We start from the raw sequence: 25,713 nt of genomic DNA on the forward strand, positions 1-25,713 counted from the left end.
CTATCCCAATTTTAGTTTAGACTAAACTCCCTTTCCCAAGTTTGTTTAGGTTCTTAAATCAATTTAATTGGTAGCCTCGCAATTAAAAGTATTAAGAACAACTTGGAATAAACAATTCAAATACCATTAAAAATAAGCAAAAAAGAGATTAAAAATTCATATTACATGTGAGTTCAATTGCAATCCTAGAAAAAGAAAATTAGCGGCTCATGATTGCAAAAGCAAACAACATTATAATAAGTTCAACCATTGAGAATAGCAAGAAAAATAAAAGCCAAGGAAGAAAACAAAACAATATTTGCTAGCTTGATCTCCAAGTTTCAGTCTCAACTTCTAGCTTCTTGAATTTTTCCAAAAGTTGTCTCCTCTAATGTTCTAAAAAATATCCTATTTATACTATTAGACTTAACTTATAATTCCCTAAGTTGACCTATGGCTCAATTGGGCTTAAAAATGTATTGAGAGGCCAAAAAAATCAATTGTCAATCTTTACAAATTTCCATTCCCGACACAGTACGTCTACCTATTTTCCAACATGATTTTCTCTACCTTCAAGGTAGAACTGGGTAAAGTAATCTTCATGAAAGTTGTAGCTCTATCTCTTACCAATGATCAAAGAATCACATCATTTAGAGTTCTGTAGCGCGAGTTATGGCCAAAGCACTAGAACTTATGCAAACAGACTTCTGAGTCTTCCAACACCTTACTTTTTAGAATTAAACCCAATTCTTTTAGCTTTACAAAAAATATAAAAACTAATAAATAACAATCAAATTAAAAAAATAACATAAAATTAAAATAACTCACTTAAAGATAAACTAACTATAGAAACAACTAAAAATAAGTAAATTATAATTAAATATTGAGAACTTAGCTAACATTTAATAACAAAATTAGACTAAAATAATTCTATAAAATAAAATTATCAATTATCACTTCAGGAGAGCATAACTACTTAACTCGTTCTTAACAAGGACAGAGCTTAGGTAAAAGGCTCATGCATGAATGCAATGTGTCCTGTGTGTGAAGAAATGGACAAACCTTTAATCACTCATCTCATGCGCCTTTATCTTAAATACCCCTTAATTATTTAAAAATAATAAAATAACAACAATGAAACAATAAATGCACCAAACAAAAATGTACAAAATAAATCCTTGAGATTAAAAGAAACACTAAATTATTTATGGCTTAGAATAACATATAATTAATTAATGGCTCAACTCTCAAAGCATCCCCAGTAGAGTCATTAATCTATTGTTACATGTGAGTTTAGGAACCTGATAGCTAGATATGCAAATTTGAGAGTCGCCATCAATCTTTTTTATCTAGGTGTGATTGGTTACCTATTAAATTTGTTCTATTTGACGAGGTCCTAAATTGATTTTAAGTCTATTTAAAGAACAATAATCTAGACTATGAGTTTAGAGTTGGGTTAAGGAGTACAGTTATGCATGGGGAAGGATTAACGTCCCTATGATGCCTGTTCTATGAACGATACCATTTAATCACATGTTATCCTATTTAAACCTTACATTGTTGGCTCCATTAGTTTTTGATGATAAAAAATATTTCCATTCATTTATGTCTAACTTTTCTGCTTGAGTGTGCAGAACAAAAATGTATGTTAAATAATTAGTTAATCATTCAAAAGCAAATATCAAAACTCATAAGAGTAAGGAGCTACAATTGAGCAATGAAACAAGAAGCTTCTCAGTTAGATAATCAAGGGAGTTGGTTGGATAAAACTCAAAAGAGAAGTTGATAGGTTCAAGTAGATTGTGAAACAGAGAACACTTAGTTGACTAAGAGACAACGTTAGTCAACTAAGAGCTTATTGCCAAAAACTGGGTTCAAAGACAGAAACAACTTAATCGACTAAGAAGTTTTGTTAGTCAATTGAGAGCCTATTGTTAGAAATTGGGTTTAGAGACAGAGACAACTTAATCAACTAAGTAGCAATGTTAGTCGACGAAGAGCATTTTGTCTGAAAATTTGAATTGAACGTTAAAAGACAAATTAACGGCTAGAATTGTCTCCCAACTGTTTCCAATGGTCAAAATCTATCTAACATCCATTAGAGTTGATTTTTCAAGTATAAAAAGCACTCTCAACAGCTATAAATGAGTTTTTGAAGGCTTCTAAGATCAAAAAGAGCTCAAAAATAGTAAAAACTCTCTGCATACTTTCTACACTTCACTTCAATCTTTGTAATAGAGTTAAGTACTTCACTTTGTACCATTCAAATCAGGTTAGTGATCATAGGTACTTCTTTATTTCTTTTCTCCTTGATTACTTAGAGTGTGCGAGTCACTCTAAGTGGATTAATCAAGCTTAGGTTAGCTTGATTGAGTGTATAGGTTCAAACTCAGCCTAAAAAAGTTAGTTTTAGGTTTTGATTGATCTTGGAAAAAACCATTGTTAAAGGTTGTGGCTGAGCTTGTGAAAAGCTGTTGTAAAAGCTTGGTGGAAGCTTGGATATTTCACCATTTATAGTGATCTAGTTTGGAAAATCCTTAGTTGTACAATCAAGATAATGGATGTAGGTCTTTGACTGAACCACTGGATATCTTTGTGTATTGTCTTCCTTGTTTTATTTTTCATTTCATTCTTTGTTAGATTATTCCTTCATCTTGCATTTAATTTATCTTCATTGAACTTTAACTTACCACCAATTAGAGGTCAAATTTAGTAAGAGCCAAAAAGTGCTATTCACCCCTCCTTTAGCACATTTATTTGGGACCAACATACATTTTTAATTTTATTCTTTTGTTCCCTCGATCATTGTTTATTTTTCTATTTCTTTATTTTATTTGCAATTTAATAGTATTTTATTCGATTTTATGGATGTGACATATGCATGATGCAATTATGAGCTGTACGGCATAAATCTTGATAATGTCAAATGAAAACCTTTTATTGAGGGTGTTGCCCGAATTCATCCATCACACTGATGGGATCCGAGAATATTCTTTCAATTAGGGAATTACTTGGAAAAACTTACCGTTGCAAGCTTATCAAGCAAATCTCATCATCAGAGTAAAATTTACGAGTAAAAATAATTTTTTTTTTCATGAATACAAACCCTAATACAAGCAGAAGCCTTTTATTAAGAACATTCTTCGAGCTTTCCCACCATATTAGTGAGACTCAAAGAAATCCTTTCACTTAGAGAAATTTTCGAGGGAACTCGCCTTCACAAACTCCTTCGAAAAGTCCCATCATCGAGGCCTTAACTCATACAAAATACATCTAGATTCTATGACATTTAAATGATGTGATGATGATGCATGATATGCTATAAATTTCAACATTAATTGTTATTTATGCTATGTGTTCATTATTATTATTTTTTATCATTTTTTATTTCATTTTTATACTATGTTTTTCCATTTTTTAATATTTTTTATTAATATCTTCAAGAAATATTATTTTAGATTAAAATATTGAGACTTGAGATTAAAACTATCATATCATATTGGTGGAGTTTTAACCAAAATCTCTCACCTAAGAAAATGAATTCAAGATTGTGACTTTTCACGTCCCCAGTAAATATTCCATCATCGGTATAACCCAAATAATATTATTTTATCATATTATTATCATATATATACATATATATTTCTAAAACAAATATCTTATTTTTTTATCTACCTAAATATACTTTATAACACTAAATATTTCTTCTTTTTTATTTTTTTTATTTCTTATATCTTCTTATCTTTATATTTTTTTGCCTCCTTATTCTTAATATCCATACCCTATATATAATAAATCTTTTTATATTTTCTTCTTATTCTATTTTTGTAAAAATCTTATTTTTATTTCTTCATTTCCTACACTCTTTGGGGCCTAATCTCATGTAATCCAAATAAACAAGCTCAACAATTTCAAGCCCACAGATCAAACCAAAAGCATAGGAAATAGGCCTAACCCAATTTCGGCTTGAACCGACCTGTGAAGACTAAGCTTTGATGGCTTGCAAGCTTGCTTCACAAATCTGGCCTCTTTTTTTTAAAACACTACTATTTTAGCAACTTCACAACCTCTCTTCAACTAAACGCTAACTACAAAAGGTCATTTTCTCTACTTTTCTCCATCCCTTTTTTTTTCTTCAAACTATGGTTGCTAGTTACTCTTTCCCTTTGAAACCAACCGACCACCCCTTAGTTGCTATTATCACCCATTTCGTCTCCTAACACAACTAATCTCAACCACCACAAGCCCTTCTCTCCTTTAACCCAAAAGCTTAGACACTATCAATCAACCTCCCATTTCTATAACGATTTCGCTCTTTTCATGTTGGTTTTTCTTTTTCTAGTGCTATATCTAATCCACTAGGGTTTTTGTTCAAAATGGCTAGGTTTTTCAATGGTTTTATCATTTTCATTGAAGGCTAGGATTTTGTTATTGCAGCTGCTCTTTCTTTTTTCTATTTTCTAAGGTTTTTTTCTCATATCCTCTCTAAGGCTTCTTTTTCTATGGTTTTTGACCTTTTTATATAGCTCCCTAATTATATATGTGTAGAGGATGTTGTTCTTTGGTAGTCTCTGCTGGTAATTTCATGCTTGCGCTACTAGCCTCTGCTAGGTGTAAGAAATCACTCATAGCATAAAGCATTTTGCACCTTGTACCATTTCTTTGTCATTTTGGCCAAATGGCCTTTTCCCATTCATTTCATTCATTTTTAGGTTTTCCAGATTGTTCTATGAGTAATTCTATTTTAATCTTCCTTAGTTTCAAATTAATGTTCACCAGAGTGGGTGGAAGGCTTGATTTAGGCTGCCACTAGTAGTCTTCTTTATATTTGTTTTTCCTTTTTCTTTTTTCTTTGTTAATTATTGTTCATTTACTTGCTTTATTTTTTTAAAAATTTTGCTTAATCTAATCTTATCAAATGGAAGACCCAAGCAAGGCCTAAAATCATCGAAGTTTAAGGAGACTTGGAATGCCCAATTTAAAATTTGGGCTTAATATCAACCCGTAAACAAAAAATAAATGCAAATAAAAATAAAATAAAATTAAAAATAAAAATGATAGCAAATAAAAATGAAACTATAGTAATATTAGATTAAAATAACTAAATATTTAAAATTAAAATTAAAAATAAAAAAATATCTATAATAAGCTTAAAGTGAAACTACCAAAAGAGGGTTGAATTGGTTGTTAATTAAATTTTTTTTTTCAAAAATCAATTCAACTGTGAAAGAATAAAACAATAAAACAATGTATGAACTTAATGAGTAAAGAGTAGCAAAGTATGATGGGATTCAATAGGATTTTTATAGAGGTTCAACCTTTCAATGCCTACATCGTCTCCCTTGATAGCACAAAGAATTTGAATCCATTATTAGCTTGCCTTTTCAACAAGGTCAGGTGTAACTTTTATAATATCCTTTTTGCAAAATTAGACATAACCTCTACAACTTGCCTTTTGCAAGATCAAGTGTAACTTTTACCAAGACAATACCTTTTTAAGTTAAAACACAACCTTTATATGAGAATAAGTCTTTTAAAGACCAAGCAAAACCCTTCTATCTGTTTCTTAGAGGTATCACTAATACAATAGTAGATTCAATTGAACCACAAACTAGAAGCCTTTAGAAAGGTACATAACAAAGTTTAGGTTCAAAAAGGTGAGAGCTTACTCAAAAATAAGGATGATCAATGAAGGTATAAGCTCAAGAAGTATTAGTAAAGAATACAGATGAGAATTGTAGGCTTTTTGTTTGTTCAAAGGTCAAAACGTTTTGCTCACAATCATTTCTCCTCTTTTTTTGCTTTTTTGCTTTTCAAGGACGATTCAAAATCTTTCAAAATCCTCTTCTCTTTTTTCTTTAACATCTTCAAGATGTATATTTATAGCCTCTAAGATTTTTTTTCCCGTTAAAGTAAGTTTTGAATCATTTCTTGTATGTTCAAGCCAACTTGCACAATTTTGTTGCTTTTTGTAGAATCGATTATTTGTAGTTGAGATGTTGATTCTTCGCAAAATCTATAACTTTCTATCTCTGAAGAATCGATTTTTTAATTTAAAGGTGTCGATTCTTCTACAATTAGACATAAGGGTGATGCCTTTGCAAATTGATTCTTTTACCTTAAGGAGTCAATTCTTCACTGTAGACCGGTGCCTAATTTGAAGTCAACCTTGAATTTTGCCATTCTACTTTTGTCCAAATATGCCATGCCTTTTTTGGTCACTAAGTTTTGGAGTTGTACTTTTAATGCTTCAAAAACCAACTTCTTCTCCTTGTAGAATTGATTCTTTCTTCTTTGCTTTTCTCCATTTATATTCTATCTCTCCAAAATCAATTCTTTGTATTTGATTTGTCAATTCTTCACAAATCCTGTCTTCCCAGAACTGACTTCTCCTTTTCTAAAAATCGATTCTTCATTGTTAATCTTTGCTCGAGAGCTTACTTATTCTTCTTTAGAATTGATTCTTCCTATAATTGAAGAAATAGATTTTCTTCCTTTTCATTCAAGAATCTAGTCATTTCTTTTGAAAGCTTTATCCTTGGGCTAGCATATTTAACTTTAAAAACAAGAGACTTCTGAGAAAATTAAGAGCATGATCATCCATATTAAAAATATGTTCAAATAATTAAAGCATTTCAATTTTTTTTCTATTAATTTCAGCTTTAACAATTCTTTGAGATTTTTCTTCATACGTAAAAATATCTTTCACTTTCAAAGCTCATTAAGTTCAATCAATTTTGTTATGTCAAAATAAGAATAAAGCTAACAAAATAAAACCAACAACATCATTAACAGTCATCAAATAACATTTGTGACGGAATAACCCTCGTTCACCGTGAGTCCCCTAGTATAACTCCCGTCGACATTAGTGTGCACATATAGGGGAATGGAATCACAGCCTCACTCTTTTTACTCTCATTGAGAGGTGGTAATGGAATATCCTTCATTACCTTATGGTAACATTGGAATGAAATCAATGCCTCATTCCTTTATCAAAAAATGGTAATGCAAAAATCCTTCATTACCTTATAAGTTTTGTTAATAAAATAACCCCCATTAACCATGAGCAACAACCAACATTTCACATCTTATTATTGAATACTCATTTTATAATTCACCTTCATCCATTTAACACATAGTGTTCATTTGACATCTTATTGTGTCCTCATACTCATAACATGTGGTATGTGAAACTACCTCACATGCTTAGCATTATGCCATTCAACTTGTGCTTATTCTCATATCATGGACTATATGGAAATTACCTCACATAGCTTAGCATAATTTACATCATATGCCTATTCTCATTCATGTGGTATGTGGCAATGTCATCACATACAAATTAACAACCAACATGTAGTCCTTCATAACCTCATTTACACATGTGGAATTAATCATCATATAATTATTGCAATTTAGAATGCTTCAAGCATTTCATACATATCTCATAAAATTAAGTGGTGGTTTTGGCATAAAACGTTTGAAAGGACTTGTTCTCCCTTATTGAAAACTAACATATAATAAAATATTTACAAATATGTAGTAGCTTTGAAAATTATTTCCAGAATAATTTCTCATCCATAAACACATTTTTAATTAGTAACATATTTATGAGAAACCGTACTCATTAATAAACCATCAAATCATGCTTCAACGTTACATACTAAAATAATTTGAAAATAGTGTATCTGTTCACCTTGACAAAATCATGCTTCTAAGCCTCGCTTTATCAAACCTCACTCGTTCTATAATTCATGAGCTCAATGCAACCTAACATAATGATTTCTAAAATAAATTTCTTACTTTTCCAACAAACTTGTTTATTCGAAACTAACTAATTAAACCCATATTTTTTCGTTTCAAGCCAATAACCCACAATACTTTAAACCCAATTAATATATAATGAAACCTTAGTTGTTTTTACCACCACAGCCTTGTTGAAAAACAAAAACCTCCTAAATCTTAGCTCAAATTCAAATTAAAAGAGTTGAAATTTACAAAACCCTTGAGCTAGGTTGAAACATTGTGATTAATATCTAAAAATTCTGAAACTTACCTTAGATTCAAGTTTGGAAGGTTGAATTTTTGTCCAATGGGTTTTTGAAAGGTTGGAAAGGGTTTGGTGGTTGTTGGGGACGAGTTGGAGTCTAGGAAAATGAAAAATGAAGGCTAGGGCTCATGCTAAACATGTTATAGTTTTTTCTGTCAAAAGGCACTAGGATTGACTAGAGAAGCTATGGATTGACTGAAGCTTCTCAAGTCTTTGATATTTTCATGTAATCTACCTTAAGATCAACTAGTGAAGTTATAAGATCGACTGGGGCTTTCAATTCTTCAAGATTTTCATGCAATATACCATAGGATCGAGTTGTAACCATTGGGGATTGATCCTCCAAGTTTAAACTTATAAAAATACATTCATATGCCTTACTTTTTCAACCATTCCCTTACCATCATTCATCCATGAATATAACACAATAATATGGAGAAATTTACATCAAATGATAAGGAATTCTCATGGATAATCATCACCAATGTATGATTCATCAAAATTCAATTTTTTACCAAATTTTCACAATATATAAAGATAGGGATTTCACACAAGGTCTCCTAAATTTGATGCGTAGAATTTATGTAGAAAATTGCTGATGCAATCATTAGTTTTACTGACTTGAGCATCCAAGTCACAATCACGTTATTACACTTTGTCCAAAGAATAAACAATTCAACTATCGACTTTGGCTCCTTAATTAATTTGTCCACAAAACCATATTTCTTTCAAATGGACAACGCCAGTAGGAACGATTTTCTCTAAGAAAGATAGTTGGTAGAAGTCAATTTGGAGTTTATTGTTACTACTCCATAATGATAGGAATGACGAATGAAACAAGGCGATTGATGATCTTCTAATGGTGAAATTGAAATTTTTGAGGATGAAACAACCATCATAAGGTTTCAATTGAAGAAATAAAGGAAAATTTGACAACAAGAATCGAAAACGGAGAAATTTCTTAATTTCTTGATTAATAATGACAATTGTCGTTAGTGTCCCAAGATATGATCGAAGACTTCAACCAGTTCTCTAATACCATGTGAGAGTTCTAGGATCAAATTGCAAATTGATGATAATCAAGAAAGAGAAAACATGTGATGAGAGAGGGAAAATGTGAAATTGAATTTTTGTTCAGGTAGTTGAAAGCTGTTACAATTGTATTATTTATATACAACAGATTTACTGCTCAACAACAAGTTTAAGCAACTAATCCTAACTTAGCCAACTCTAATTAGAAAGGCTATCTCTATTTAACTTAAGCTTCCTCATGCTCCTCACGTGTGCAGCTTCATTTCTATCATACAGCATGCCTTGTCAACGTTTGCTACATAAATCATCTTTTTAATATCATACTCGGGACATGGAGCCTGGGTGCGAGGAAAGCGAGACAGGGCGCAGGGGACACAAAGCCCATGACCTTGTGAGGGGGGGAGAGGGTAACAATCGGCGGAAGTTGCAAGGAAGAGACGGGGAAGGGAGGGGCAGTGGGCCCTACCCCCACGCGGAAGATGATGTCATCGTTTTGTTCTGCCTTTATTTATTATTGACTAACAACTTCTGCTAACTCTTTATATTGGTGCTGTCAAAGTTGAATTTCAACCTCAACAATCAAACCATTCTTGGCTTTGTTTTTGCTTTTACTTTTGGATCAAGTGGTCAACCCTTATCTTCAATAGCCAACACTGCTTTTGTCTTCCTTTGCTTCTATTCCGTGTGTTAATGCCTTTAACAATAATAATAATAATACGAGTAAATACTAAACGCCCTTTTTTTTCCTCTGCTCTGACCTCTCAGACTTTCCAACCCTTCCCTCTCTCTCTTTCTCTCTCTCTCTTCTTTTTTCCGTTTCTGTGTGTTGGGTGCATACACGCACACACTCGCGAGGAAGAAAACGCATCAGGGGATTCTACTAATTTTTATATGTTGAAGACATGAGCAGAAGTTCATCTGTTGCAGGTGCCTCCCGCCCTGTTAAAGAAGCCGGCTTCTTTACCAAGATCAAGGTAACTGTTCCTTTTTCTCTGCCTACCTGCTGTTTAACTTGTAATTCAATTCCGTTATCTTCTTTTGGATTTGGGTAGACTTGGAAATAAACATCAGATTGTTGCCTGCTTTTCGAATTACATGATGATGATGATGTTGTTGTTGTCTGTGAATTTTGTTTCTGGATTGCAGAATGTTGCTTGCCTCAAGTCTTCTTCATCAGACAAAGGAAAAGGTGGAAAAGGGAAAAGTAAGTCATCGAGTACCAAAGTGTCCCACGGATTCCACTTAGTCGAAGGTCAATCAGGCCATGATATGGAAGATTACCATGTTGCTGAATACAGAAAAAGGAGGAATCATACGCTTGGATTGTTTGCAATCTTTGATGGTCACTTGGGGGATCGCGTGCCCACTTATTTGAAAGACAACCTGTTCAACAATATACTCGAAGAGGTATCTTTTTTTTACCATCACTTCCCTTTCTCCCAATTGCTTCTTTAGCTCCCCTTCACCCATGTGAATGTCATACAGCCAAATTTCTGGAAAGACCCTGAGGCAGCAATAAGGAATGCATACCGCTCCACGGATAGGGTCATATTGGACAACTCTATGCAATTAGGGCCAGGTGGCTCTACTGCTGTAACTGCGATTGTTATTGATGGCAAAGATTTATGGGTAGCAAACATTGGTGACTCAAGAGCTGTTGTGTGTGAGAGGGGCTCTGCCAATCAAATTACCGTGGACCATGAGCCGCATGCTGAACGAAGAAGGATAGAGAAGCAGGGTGGCTTTGTGACTACTCTTCCAGGTAATATATATATATATATATATATATGTATGTATGTATGTATATATAATTACGTTTCCATTTATCACTCTCTGCACTAGGATCATACCAAACTGGTTATGCCACATCTACATGATTGACAGCAGGCTACACCAATGTATTTGTGATTGTTTAATTAAAAAAATATTTTGACGATGAAAATGTGATTCTTATTTCAGGAGATGTGCCTAGGGTTAATGGCCAACTTGCAGTTGCACGGGCTTTTGGGGATCAAAGCCTTAAAGCACATTTAAGCTCAGAACCTGATGTCAGACATGTTCCCATAGACTCGACTATTGACTTTGTAATACTGGCTAGTGATGGATTATGGAAGGTCAGTTAAATAGGTTATTTGTTATAGCATTTGATCTCTATTCTGCATCTCTAGGTTCGGCTGGTGCATGGAGCACCTACAGGCTCTAGCAATTGCACATGTGTTAAGTTGTCTGTTGAACATAAGAGCTGGATACATCTTTAAAAGAAAAAGAAAATAGAGAAATTGGGGGGAGGGTGGGGATGGTGGACTGCAGCCCTGGTTCATCTGAAGAAGAAGAGGACACTGGGGAAACAAATAGAAGAACCAGAGGGAGAAGATTTAATTCCATTATCTCAATTTCCAAAAATCTCAATAATTTATAATCTGAAACCTCCTGAAAGTGAAATAACATAGGTGACTATAAACTAACTTTAAAAACTAATGGAAATGCAAAATATAACAACCAAATGCTCTAGCACTTGGAAAATAAGCAATATACTGGTTAATATAATATAGCCTAAATAATCTTAAAATCTGACATCTGTATCTGTGTAAACTTTATAACTAATAAGTTATAAAATTACAAGATAAAATGATTTGTAGTTTAATCTGTCAAGTAACTCTGTTTTGTCCTACATGTATAGATTTCTTTTTGGCCAGGGATAAAATTTTGATGCATTAATCATTTGGAAAATCATCTCAAAATGTTCCTTAATAAAGATTAATACAAGATACTTTCTGCTGACCTTTCTCTCTGTATTTTCAAAATTTTGAAATGAAGTATTGAAACTGCTTACTGCTTGGTGCATTCTTAGGTAAAGGGTCAGAATTTTCTTAAAGAATAGGCTCTCTTTTTTTTTTTTTTTATTTTGGGTACAGACTTAATGGATAGCATGGATTATTGTGAGTTTTAAATTTTAGGGGGTTGGGTGGGAGTTGGACAATGAAGTTGTCATTTAGTATTCACTTAGCTCCTTTGTTATGATGCAAATTTTTCTAAACTTGAAAGTGGGCTGCATGTGTGTGCACATGCATAAATATGTACAGTTATATTTAGTTGATATCTTAATTTGAATCTTCCTTTCACAAAGCTATTAGAGAGAGAGAAAAAATTTCTGCTCTTGCTGAAATAGTTAATTAAAATCTTCCTTAACAAAGCTTTTCAATGATCTCAACTCTGTTTTGTTTATTAATTTGAACACCCGATCTCAGACAGACCTTAATTCATTGTAGTTTTAATTTTAAGAGATTTCTTCCACAAGATCCCTTGTCTAATTCATTCATAAATCATTCCTTTGATGTAACTGTGAGAGATAAGTTAAATATCTGGTCAACAGTAAGACAATGCTTTCTTGCGAGTGACTTCATTAGGGTTGATTTATAGCGTTATCCGCTAAAAGCACCTCAGTAGTGAATAATATAGATGTTATTACAGTTTTCGTGTCACAGTAGCTGATAGGACTGAGAAAGACTAGAGAATTTCAGTCATCTGTATTGTTATGCTTCACCAATCTTAAGACAAGTTCCTCAACCACAAGCATATCATAGGGGATTCTTGATTTGGCTGATTTCCTCTCTCTCTCTCTCTCTCTCTCTCTCTAGTCGTTGTAGAGTTGGTGGACAAGCTATGCTAAATTCTGAAGGCAAATGAGCATTTTTGTTTTGTTGAATATTTATTAGTTTATCTATGTACAATTGAATAACCAACCTACTCTAAGGAATAAGTTGCTCAAGTTTGAGCTAATGATTTATATAGTTGCTTAAGCTCAGCGCGAACTTAGGTCAAGAGTTCCAATACTGAAGCTTAGCATGTTAATTGCATCAGCAATTTGAGATTGGCTCAACTACCTCTCCTTTGTTGAATAGATTGTGCTCCACATTTTTTGATTAAGGTAGAGCTCAATTTTAAAACTTTAAAAAACATATATTTTTATTGGAGTTTAATTGAGAAGAGATGCCACTCTTATCTGTTCATGAAAGAAGTCAATTTTAGTTTTTTTTTTTATGAAAGAACTCTTGCTTAAAATATTGTCCAAATTTTAGTTGGATGACATGTCAAATATTTGATTGGTTAATATAAGAAAATAGTTTTCTGTTATTTATTTTTATTTTTTCTTTTTCTGAGTTTGACCATTATATTAATACAAGTTTGAACAAGTCTCTTAACAAAATGATCGCGTAAATAAATTTGATATGCCTAGAAGTTGTATGAATTCACTTTGTGAGACAATAGAGAATTTAGGCCCCCCAAGGAGACAAATATGTTGGAGTGAAGCAAGAGCATTCTAGAATCTTTCTAATTGTTTATCTAGATATGTTTTCCTTTATGTTTACTGTTTTACTATAATTATTGGTTTGTAATTATGTTTTTATTTTACTAAGTGGTCATGTGTATCTAGCACGTGATCTCCTAATGAGTTTGAATGGCTAGGATTAGATGGAGCGTCAGTATGTTTAAGGGCTAGGAATATAAATTGCTATAACCCTAGTATAAATAGTCTTTTATACTCATTAGGCAGCCATATTATCTTGGATTATTTTCCTTTAGAGGTTCCACAATCATAAACCCTAGTCATTTTGTTCCTACTTCAATTTTACATCAATTTTAGCCTTTGTTTGGTTTCCTTTCATTGTTTTGGTTTTCTTTTTTAATGTTTTTACTTCCACACTGCATTATGGAGGTCTCAAGTTCAAATCTTCAGAAATGGGTGGTGGGGTGCTAGGACCTTTGTAGAACTTATGGCACAAAGTGCAAAAAACAAAAGGCGTAACACTTAAAAAAGCCTTGGAACTATTAAGAAAATTCAAATATGTTCTTATTTTTCTATTGCAATTAATCAAGTCGCTGTACTTTTATTGGGGATCAAATAGACCCTTATGACGGATTAACATAGTCAATATGCCACTTGTCATTTTTATGTCCACGTGGAGTTGAAATGGCACTGACGTGATGGGTGAAAATGGCATGTGGTTATGTCATCATATCACATCAACATGTCGCATTATCATCCATCATAACATGTTAGTATCACGTGACATAAAATAATTAGTGACATTTTGACTAACGATAATTAGTCAACCATTAGTCATAAGAGTCTATTTGGCCTAAAATAAAAGTTTAAGGGCTTGATTAAACGCAATAAAAGAATAGGGGTTTATTTGAAGTTTCCTAAATAATTCAAGAGCCTTTTAGATATTATGCGAAAAACAAAAAGATTTAGCTTTTTACATAAAAGAAATTAATTGTTTAGTCCACTTATTTCTAAAAATAATAAATGTGCATAAGAAAAGATTTATTATTCTATTAACTTTAAAACATAAAATTGTATTAATAAACCTCAAAAGTCGATTTATTCTATTGCGTAATGTATTACAAAGACATAGCATTAGCACAATTAACTTAACTAAAAGCACCATCAAACTTTAGCTCTAAGTTCCTTCACTCCCTCAAACAAGAAGTTACTAATTATTTTTTACAAAACATTGGCATTTCATCATGCTTTCAAAAGACACATATATTGTTGTTTGTCAATGATAATACCACTAACTAAGGGGTGCTTCTTTCTTTCACCTTTTGCCTTTCAAGGCATTAGCATTGGTAGAGGGCCTCTATTGGAGGTATTTGCCTGTGCTGGATTTCTCTGTGCCTTGACAGCACTGTTCTGATCATTGGTCCCCCTGTCCCCTCGACAACATTGACTATATGCTAAGGCTCCTGAAGTACAGATCCTAAGAATGAAGACTTTTATTCTTTATTTTGAAAATTTGCCCTCTTGAATATGCTATTGCAGTTTTTCCTCACATACTCTGGAGTTTTTGGCGAGGGTCATGGGTGTAACCCAAACCCTTTTCCCCTCATTATTGGTTAAAACTAAAAAATTAGTACTAGCAGAATTTTTAAGTTTTCAGTTAAGAAAACTAGTGCTGAAGTTGTTTTATTAGCTTGATGGCTGTAGCAATTTACAATTGAAAAATGCATAGTAAGTTATAATAGGATATAATGTAATAACATGAGTTGGTCACATAGCACTTGCAGGAGACGGCTGTGGTGGTGATGGTGACAATAGTTAATGTTTCCGCTAGGGAGTACACTTGTGGTGGTTGTGCTGGTGTTAGTTTTACCAATTATGGTTGTGCTGTTGACTATATTAGCAAATAATAACTATTAAGGTGGTGGCTATGCTGGCTGTGGTAATGCTGATGTCATGGTCTTTTAACATTTGACATGGCTTGGTAGTGTTTGTGGTGGTGTGATGGTTTCAATGTCAGCTATGGTTGTTTGACATCCTTAAGGCACTTAATGCTCTTTATTTTTGCTTGAGGGATGTTGGGTTGGATTAATAAAGTTGAAATCAAAGCACTTGGGTTATCTAGTCCAACAGATTATCTTGGCATGTGTTAATTGTGAAGACACTTCAACATGGACCACTATAATGAGAAATAGGTTTGTCTCATCTAAACAGAATACCATCATCTGAAACCATCCTCTATTTTAGGTTTTGCTTGGTAGGAAGGATGGGAAAGGGGAAGGATGGACAATTTTTTTAATCTAATGGTTAGGTTTCATAACCACCTTTCTATTTTGTAGCTTGACCATTCGATTATAATTTTTTCCTTCTCACTTTCCATCCTCCCAACCAAGCAAAGCCTTACTGTGCAACCTAACTTTTTCTTTGATATCTTCCTACCTTTTGGCTTTGCTTGGTTTTGTGAGCAATATTCAATAAAAAGTTGGGAGCCAAAAAAAAAAAAAGTTGGAAGCCTCTGTTCAGTCCGTGCTTCCCTGTGTGTTAGATACATGGGTGGTCATTTTAAGGTAGTGCTGTGAATCACAATGTTCTTCATCAGGTAGCCTATTGCTGATTTGATTGTTTGTTGGCAAGTGAGATTGGTCTTTGAGAGGATAAAATGGGGATCGTGGTCTAGGGAGGGTGAGATTGATCTTTTCTTCCACAGAGTGCAGAGTCATTGGAAATTATGTGCAGGGAATATGGTGCAGTGGGAAGCAGAAACAAGAAAAAGAAAAAGTATAACAGTTGAACAAGACCAGAATAAAGGCTAAAAATTGATGATTTATATGAAATCAAAGTTAGAACAAGATAACTAGGGTGTAGGGTTGTAGAACCACTGAGAGTTAATATTCCAATATAATACGTCTGCCTAATGTGTCTAAAAGACTACTTATAATAGGGTTCAGCAGCTTGTAATTCTAGCCCTTAAAAACGGATAAACCACATCTAATCCAGCCATTCAAACTCATTATGAGATCACATTCTAGTCACTTGATCGCATTCTTAGTATTAAAATTGTGCACTTAAGTTTTCAATATCAAATTTTTTCTATCAAACACCATCTCCAGAATCCATTTATAAATAAGTTTGTACTTAACTTTTCAATATCAAATTTTTTATTTTATCAAACACCGCCTAGCTTGCTGGATTACAAATTGGTATGCTATGAAAGGGTGGTGTTTCTTCTTTCTGTTATACTTGTCCTGTTCATTACTACTACGAATAGGTTACTTAGCAGAACTTTAGAAGACTACAGTTGTTACGAAGGCATTATTGTTTAATGTCGACTGAAGGGGTTGTTGAAGGGGAAACTTATTCTTTCGAAAGAACCCTGGAACATCTTATTTATATATCAGCTAATCTAGTTATTAATCCTCATTTATATGTTTAACTAATGATGGAAAGTAAATCAAGTACATTTTGAGTGGTGGAATCATTTAACAAATATATGGAATGTTTATATGGAAATGATTGTCATGTGTATCCATGAACAAAGCCCTGGGGTGATCCTTTTTTTCTGCCCTGCAAAAATTGATCATATTTTTCTAAATCTTGGCTGGTTTTGTAGCCAAGACTTATTTGAATGGAAAGTGATATAACATATTGTAATTAGGTATTAATGAAAATGATGAGGGCTTCTTTATTTCTGTGTTTGCTGCAAGTAGCCCAGGCATGAATACTGGTGGTGTTCTTTTTTGTTGCAAGTAATCCAAAAATAACTTGTTTGATTTGGTTGGCAGGTTATGAAGAATGAAGAGGCAGTTAATTTGGTGAAATCCATAAAGGACCCTCAAGCAGCAGCTAAACGATTAACAACTGAAGCATTGGCAAGAAAGAGCAAAGATGATATATCATGCATTGTAATTCGTTTTGGTTGATGCTACTAAGGCCAAAGCTTTTGTTGGCATTGTTCCTCCTGAACCTTCTGTTGGTTGGTTCCATTGGAAGGTGTACATAGGGGAACTCTTTGACATGGAGAGCTTCATCTATGTGGTACATGTCTTTGTAGGGATAGTGATGTCTGAGCAAGTTGAGATAGCAGTGTGATGCATTTTTGTGTTCCCCGGGATATTCCTCATCAATCCATGAACAGGTTTGCATATCTAGATGTCCCGGGGCTTGGGTGATTCTATCATAAGACCTGTGATTCAAATACGAAAGGTAGAACAGAGATTGATTCTAATCAGGTGTGTATACTGTGTGGATAGAAATAAAGTTATTATACAAATACTTCCATGTACTATATGCATATTTAGTATGTTGTCGCCGGCTGTTATGCGAAAACTACCACCACTATAATCACTTGTTTTCTTTCTATTTTTTTACGAGTAGAATAGATTGCAAGATGATTGAGAAGGGGCACGGTATTCGGCCAACTTTGGTTAATGTAATGCCTGATATTTAACCAGCTGAATTATGGGATTTACTCGTGTTGTTAGACCACAATTGGCAACCGAATGGTGAATGCCAAGGCATTAATAACTAGTAATTGAGTCCTGCAGGGAAATCGGCCAAAGAAGAAAAAGCAAAATAAATGTTCATGGTACAAGGATCAGATCAATAATTGCTTCTTTCCACCTTGCGCCTCTGCTGTGCTTAGTTATGATCACTCTTTTGTGTTACACTTTTTATTTGTCACCATGTCTCCGCGTCCCAGATCTGGCATGTGACCTACCGCACATGCATTCTACTGAGTAATGATGTGTTGGTTGTTGTTATGTCATCAATTATCACCAACATCAATCAACTGATTGCTCCTCTCCCCACTCCTGTCTTCATTTATTCACTTTGACATCTCCCTGGGCCAGGTCACATCTTTTCCAAGCTTTTGCTTCCAGGATTTGAACTTCTAAGCAATTTTGCCTGACTAGTACACATGCCACTGTTCCTAATCAAACTCAAATAGGACAAAGACAAATTTGTTTGCTTCATTTTCTTGACTTCTACAAGAATACTGAGAAACAAGGCGGATGGAGAAAGTAGGCTGTACGCATCGTCAATCCTGATTTTGGATCCATAAATAAATTATACACAAATTGCTCGCCTCATTGCCCGTATAACAAATATATTAGCACAAGAATACAAAAGAAAGAAATAAAATATAAATTATCATATATATTTAGAAAAAAAAAATAGTGCTCAAGCTGAACCAAAAAAACACACAATTAACATGCGGCGGCCCACACTCATGGTTGCACCAAAAGAATTTGAATTACAACTCAATGGCGCGCAACAGCATTCCGTTAGTAGTAGGGAATAACGGGGGAGGAGGAGATGCGTACGATACTCCTCTAACTGGTGGAAGTGGTGTGCTTTCAAATGAGCGTGGCGCAGGAGGAGACGGAGGTGGCGGTGATGGTGGGGGTGGGGATGAATATGAATAGTGTGTTGATGGCGGAGGAGGGTTTTGATGCTGTGGGGATGGTGGGTAATGCCATTGATGTTCAGGTGGTGGATGGTGTTGGATGGTGATGACCAGGTGTTGGCGCATATGGTGATGGGGTTGAGTAGTGGCTTGGCGGTGGTGGTGATGATGCTGGAGTTGTGCATGCTGGTGGGGGTGGTGGAGAGGAGAAGAGGATGACATGGCTCATTGGGTGGTGGTGATGATGATACTCTACTGGTGGAGGGGGGAACTGAGTCCCCTGATGCTCATGAGATGGCGGAGGGGAAGGTGTGTATTTCCCATTGGTGGTGGAGGTGGAATTACTGGCTGCCCCTTTGAGGGATAAGGAGGTGAAGGTGGAGGTGGCGTTCTATGTCAAAGTGCGGCGGGGAATACTCAACCTGAGGTGGCGGCGGTGGTGGCGTTGATTGATTAGGCGTGGGAACATAATGAACGGTGAGGGTGGAGGTGGTGAGGGTGGTGTATTGTAGTAATGGCTTGGTGGTGGCGAGTTGTAGTAATTGTTTGGTGGTGGTGTATTGTAGTAGTGGCCTGTGGAGTTGATGGAGGGGGTGGGGGTGATTGTTTGGGCCCATACTCAACGAGTGAGGCGGGGTGATTGTTTGGGCTCATAGTGAACTGGTGGAGGCGGCGGCGGAAGATTCGTCTTGGGTGATACTCTTTGACTAGGGGGTGGTGGAGATGTAAAGTGGGAGTAATTCGTGGCGGTGGTGATGGTGAGGGATGCAAAGGAGGCATTGGTGAAGAGTGCGATGATGGTGGTGGTGGAGGATGTGATCTGGTGGAAGGCGAAGACTTTGAAGAAGGTGGTGGTGGGGATTTCATAAACGGCCTTGGCGAACTAGATTGACGCGGTGCGGGAGGCCTTGGAACAGGAGCCCTTCAAATTGGCGTTGGGGAACTGCCACCACCGCCAGAATTTCCACCAGCACCACATTTGAACTTGCTGCAGTTAACGGGCGAGCGGCATCCGAGGAGCATTCCCTGGAGGATCTCTGACCCTTCTTGCCAGGAATGCAGTTCATGGTACCATTTGTCACCTTTCCGCCACCAGATATTGCAGAGCACTTGGTGGTTTCTCCGGTGAAATAATTGAAAGAGTAAGTAAAGTTTTGCAAGTTGGGTAGCTGGCACGCATTGGCTGGAATCTCACCCGTGAAGCTGTTGTGGGCAACATTCAGCTGCTCTAAGCTCTTCATGTTGCCAATGCTGGACGGCAAAGACCCCTGGAGATTATTGAAGCTCACATCAAAGACGGTAAGATCCTTGAGCATCCCGATCTGTGGAGGCAAACATCCAGTAAGATTGTCGTTCATGAGGATGATTTCATTCAGCGTTTTGCCCATCATCCCAATGCTTCCAGGAATGCAACCACCGAGATCGTTGTTGGCAAAGACTAGCACCGAAACGGGAGAGTTTCCAAGATTCTCAGGAATCCCAAATCGGAACCTGTTATCGTTTAAGAAAAGGGCATCGAGTTGCTTGTCGAAGAGCATGGAGGGAACGGACCCTTCAAAGTCATTGAACCGAAGATCCAAGTACTTGAGAGAAGGCAAAGACAGAACCACATCGGGGAACTTGCCTACAAAACGATTGTTGCTCAAGTCAAGCTCATGAAGCAGCTTCATGCCGCGAAAGCTGGCGGGAACAACACCACAGAAGCGGTTGGAGTTAAGGTGAAAGAGTGCAAGATCGGCGAGGCGGCCGAGCTCTGGAGGGAGATAGCCAGCAATGTCGGCGTGATTGAGGTCTACGCCGGCGACAACTCTGATTTTGGGATTGGAAGGAGAGGGAGCACAGTAGATTCCCATGTAGGAGCAGACATCAGAGCCATTCCAATTGGCTGTGAAGTTGAACGGGTCTGAAAATATGGCCGACTTCCAGGCTTGCAAAGCAATGTAGGCTTCCACGTAGCATTGGTTTCTCAAACCGCAGATTTGGATCTACCACAACATCCAACTGGTCATCCTCACCTGCTGCAGAGCAGAAGATCTGGGAGAGAAATGAAGAAGAAACAAGCAAGAAAAGAATGAAGAGGAGGGCAGGCGAGGAGGAGACATTTGCGAGTGGTTTGCACTAGAATGGCAGAGAGGGCCAGAGAGAGAGGTCACATGAAGAAAAGTGTTTTGTGTCATATGAGATATGCCCGTCTCCACATGGTTTGTTTTATATTTTTTCTCTGGGGTGGGGGAGTGGTTCCCATTTTAGTCACTGTATCTCTTTTATTTGTTGGATTGAGTTGGTCAGTTTACCTTAGCTTCGTTAACTGTTGATCTTAGGATGGAAAATTTGCTTTGTTTTTCATACTAAATACAAGTAACCCCACTAAACTAAAATCTTTTAAAGGAACAAAATGATGACATGCTGGCACGTCTCCATGCAAATGGTGTATTAATGTTTGACGATTCGTTCAGCTCGACCTTGCTTCTTCAGGGACGTGTGAGCCACTGTCTTTGTCACTTTCCCCAGCTACCACGACACGGAGAATTCAACATGGATTCACCCATTTTTACTTTCTCTTTATGACTAAAACACCATCCATCCAACCCTCCCCAATCCCCTTTGACAGACCATGTTTACTTGGTTTAACCCATCACTCTCCTACTTTTTACTCTTGCCTACAATTATAGAACCGTAGTGTGGCTGGAGCAGTCCAACTTGTAATGTTCGTGGGACAACAGAGCAGGCTTCGTATGTTTTTTTTGTTTAGAAAAAAAGATGGGCTGGCAAAGCAAGAATGCGCGTAGCAAGTAAGCAGTCAACCGGAGTGATGCGGGGCACAACTATGATATATAATCGCTCCAGCCTCCATTTAAAATATACTAATAGTTTGTTGCTAACGAGAACAAGGGAGGATTCATCAACGTTCGCTTGTTAAATTCGATGCACCATAATTAAGCTGTTTTCGAATTCTTGATTAAAGTTTCTATTTAGAAGTTTTGGGTTTTTTTTTTCTTCCAAAAAATAAAGATAAAAAATACATAATAAGAAGCATAATGTTAAAATACCACAACATATATATATATATATATTTCTTTTGAAAAGTATCACAACATATATCTATCGCCAAGTTAATTGATAATAAATAAAATGATTCTTATATTTAAGCATAACATATCAACTGTATGGCATGAATTTCATGTGCAGAGTATCATAATGGATGTAGTAATTTCTTTCACCGTGGTTGTAAACAGAATCAGTTTGGTTAGGGTTGAGGGTAGCTACTTGTACAATAATATCACAATGGATGTAGTAATGTAAATGTGTAGCCTAACAGGAAAGCAGTGGGTGATGACAAACGAGATGCGTTTCAAAAAGATAATAGGAATTGCTAGTGTAAACAAATTAACAAATCCTAGCAGCACCAGCTCGTGGCACTAGCTGCCTGCCAGTGCCAGGCAGACAGGCAGAGAGAGGTGGGTCCCATTCTAAACTGGCTGCACGATCTTTGAGACTTTTTCCAATTTCGAATCTTTTTCGTCACGGTGAAACCGCGTTTGGTTCTTGCCTCCGACTCTCCTCTTCTTCCTGTTCTCATCTCGACAAAATCATTAAAGATAAAACGTTTAGGATGGATGGATGTTTTTAGTGTTTTCATTTTCTTTTCATTTTGTAAATAATCATTCCATCACATAGAGACAAATGGTCAATCATTATTTTTGCTAGTTACCTTTTTCGTTTTTTACTTTTAAAAGGTCACTTAATAAAAACTGCAAACGGTGGAAAGCCAAAATCAATTACAATTAAAAAAAATGAGTAAGCAATTGAAATAAAATATTAAATTAATAATTATTCTGTACAACCATCAAATTATATATATTATTTTTTAAAAAAATTACATATATAATCTTTTACATTACAAAAGTTCTCCAAACAAATCTTTTGATTTTTGCTCTCCAATGTGAAAAGCAAGTAACAACTAAATAAAATAAAACCATAATTATTTTTAAAAAAATACAAGAAAAATGTTCAAGTGGAATACTCGGATTGCCTGACTACTTGTAAGAAATAAATATTCATTGATTTGTCATTTATTATCTTAAAGCTATTTGTTATCAGTTAATGATCCTACCTGTTTAGTTCTGTAGAAGTTATCATGAAATCTTGACATAATTTGACCGCAAACATACAATCTTTAATTCATATTAAGTGTACAAAAATTATTTTGAATAAAAAATTTATAGGGGCAAGTCTGACTTTTACTTTACAAAAGTTTAATAGAGTATATAACGTAAAAATTGAATGCCTTTATTATGATTAACACAATGAAAATGGAAAGGAAAAAAAAAAGAAAAAGAAGAAGAATATCAAAAACTTCTTTCAACGTAAATTCCAATTATCTGCTTTTGAAGTTAGTCGTCAGAATGCATAATATAACGTTTGGTTGTTAATTTATTAGATGAAGTTTGGATTTTGCACACTGGTGGCTCACAAATTTATATCCTTTTTGTCTTCTTTTTACTACTTTCTCTCTTTTCTTCGGGTTATAATCAATTTCTTTTCCTTTTCATTTATGTGAGATTCCCCTGCACTTATTGCCCCTGATTATCTTAGAAAGCTTCAAAATTTGCCCACTCTTAAACCTCTTCATCATTCATGACACTGTCCCAATGCCCCAAAATCGTGGGATATGTGATACACTAACCTTCCTTTTTTCTTTAATCTTTTTGTCCTTTTTTATTACAATTTGGTCATAATCTTTTGCTGGAATTGACGGGCTCAACACCCGAGTTCAAACAATACCAAACAAAAAAAAAAAGGGAAAAGAAAATACAAAAGAGGCTTTTCTTGTCCAATCAAAATTTCAAAAACAGCCAAAGATTCTTCTCAAGAACTCTGAAAGCCCCTCTAGTAAACCAATCAGCCCATTGTTTGAATGGTTTCAATTTACTCCTAAATCGTCGGAGGGACGAATTTGGCCTGAAACAACCCCAAAACTAGAGGTGTGCAAATTCAAATCAAATCGAACCAAAGTGAGTTTGGTTTTCTCAGTTTGATTATTTTCATTAATTAAGTTCGGTTAAAACAATTTAATCGGTTTGGTCTTAGATTTGAAATTTTTCCAACCAAAATAATCAAATTAATTGAAATGAGCAATACTAACCTATTATATCCCATTTTGTGGAGGGATCGTGACAAGCGCAAGAACCAAGACGAGTATAACCCGTTAGGCCCAAGCAAGTCTCCTTGTATTCATTCACACTCATTATGGTTCATTAACCATCATTATAACACATACGGCAACCAATATACTATTCACAAGCATACATCCACAGGCGACAATACACGATTATGGAACTTCTCTATATAAACAGTGTATTTGCTTCCATTCATTATTAACTTCAGAGTCAAAACTCATACATATCATATGATCATCCATTTACACCCATGGGTGTTCATATAGGCTCTTGAGCAACCTTTGCACATATAAATACAACATTCATAAAGTAAATGCCAACCATTGGCTACATGATCATAAACATGTTCAAATATCCATGAACATAAAGAAAAGACCGACTTGTCAGTGGAACATGACTCGACCCTCTAGGCATCAAATTGCCATTAGACACCTACCAAAGAAAGAAGACCGAGAGCTCATCTTTGCGACAAAGGTGCAAACTAATCACTGATTTGCAAAACAAAAATAGGGGAAATAATGTGTAAGTTACAAAAACTCCGTGAGTGGATATGAATAAGGGAACAAGCCAAGAGGGAGAGTTTTTTGTAATCGTACACTTAAAATCACATGTTATTCATAAAAATTCTCAAATATTCCATAATAGACATGAAACATGGCATATAAGTACATTTCCAATAACATTTAATGAAAACCAAACTTGCATAAACCATTGAAAAACATTTGCCTTCAAAAAACCCTTGAAAAATGCCTGAAAATCCAATTCTGCAAGGAATCTATCGATAGATTTTACATAGAATGCTTCCTGTAACACCTTGTCCAAAATTTATCAATGCATCTCCCTCACGTATCAATATATCAATCATGAAACTTAATTTCTTAAGTGAAATCTTGCACATAACCATATCCTAAGCCCCTTTATACTGTGGGACTATTCCTTAGGCCAAAGTTTAGTTTAACGATGCCTAAAACCATCACAACTAAGTGTGTATCACAACTAAGCTTGGTTTTGAGTTTAAATGATAAAGATGACGTTTTTATACTTTGGAAGCTTTAAATATTGATTTTTAGCTTCTAAAATTATATTTTATGGGCCAGATTATTTTGTTTATGAGTAAAGATTAAGGGTTTTGAGGTTTTGTAAACATCTAAGCTTATGTAAGGTATGGATAAAGGATTTATGGGTTTCTTGTAACACCTCGTATCCTCGTATAAGAGTCAATATGATCTCATCGACGAGACAAAGGGTTGACGGACTTGAATTTAAGTGCAAAAAGGGCAGTGGTAAGTGAAAGGAATATTTTAGAATAAAATATTTTATACATGAGGACATGACAATTAAATAATAATATTTTTCTCGAGGACGAATTAGCAAGTTAAAAGGTGAATCGAAGGTGAACCGGGACAATGTGAGACATTTTGAGCTTAAAACATGTTGGAAGGACCAAATTGTAAAGGATGAAAGTTTAGAGGGTTAAATGGTAAATAAAAAAAAGTGTAAGCACACACGTGCAATTTTAATTAAATGGACTCGTACTAACCGAGGAAGGTTAGATTATGAGGAATATGAGATATACATGTAAAAGTTACTATTACATGCAAACTATGGTGTGCAAAAGTAAAAATTAGTGGGGGACATGTGGGACCCCACCATGTGATAGTTGACTAAAAGGAAAAGAATAAAGAGTGTTAAAGTGGAAGAAAATCATGGTTTGGCAATGATAGCCCATGGTAAATAAAGTAAGGGTGGCAATGTGATTTGAAAGAAAAAGAAAGAATAA

The 25,713-nt window shown here is 35.2% G+C and overlaps 2 protein-coding genes across 2 annotated transcripts; one reads left to right on the forward strand and one right to left on the reverse strand.

Annotated features, from left to right (window-relative positions):
- Positions 1 to 9,623: 9,623 nt before the first annotated feature.
- LOC110411050 (putative protein phosphatase 2C 44) lies at positions 9,624 to 17,618 on the forward strand. The gene is made up of 5 exons (XM_021421053.2): positions 9,624 to 10,035; positions 10,208 to 10,468; positions 10,547 to 10,823; positions 11,021 to 11,175; positions 17,129 to 17,618. The coding sequence occupies exons 1-5, from the start codon at positions 9,964 to 9,966 to the stop codon at positions 17,264 to 17,266; spliced, it is 903 nt and encodes a 300-aa protein (XP_021276728.1). The 5' UTR covers positions 9,624 to 9,963; the 3' UTR covers positions 17,267 to 17,618.
- An 857-nt stretch (positions 17,619 to 18,475) lies between these two features.
- LOC110410218 (leucine-rich repeat extensin-like protein 2) lies at positions 18,476 to 22,333 on the reverse strand. Its single transcript, XM_021419828.2, is given in 5 exon segments — positions 18,476 to 19,474; positions 19,477 to 19,751; positions 19,754 to 20,702; positions 20,704 to 20,871; positions 22,181 to 22,333. Coding segments are annotated over 5 exon segments (1,647 nt in total). The 3' UTR covers positions 18,476 to 19,372.
- Between the last annotated feature and the right edge of the window lie 3,380 nt (positions 22,334 to 25,713).

This window comes from Theobroma umbraticum, unplaced genomic scaffold (genome assembly GCF_002168275.2).
Source record: "Theobroma umbraticum cultivar Fairchild unplaced genomic scaffold, ASM216827v3 scaffold_56.0, whole genome shotgun sequence".
Taxonomy (NCBI): domain Eukaryota; kingdom Viridiplantae; phylum Streptophyta; class Magnoliopsida; order Malvales; family Malvaceae; genus Theobroma; species Theobroma umbraticum.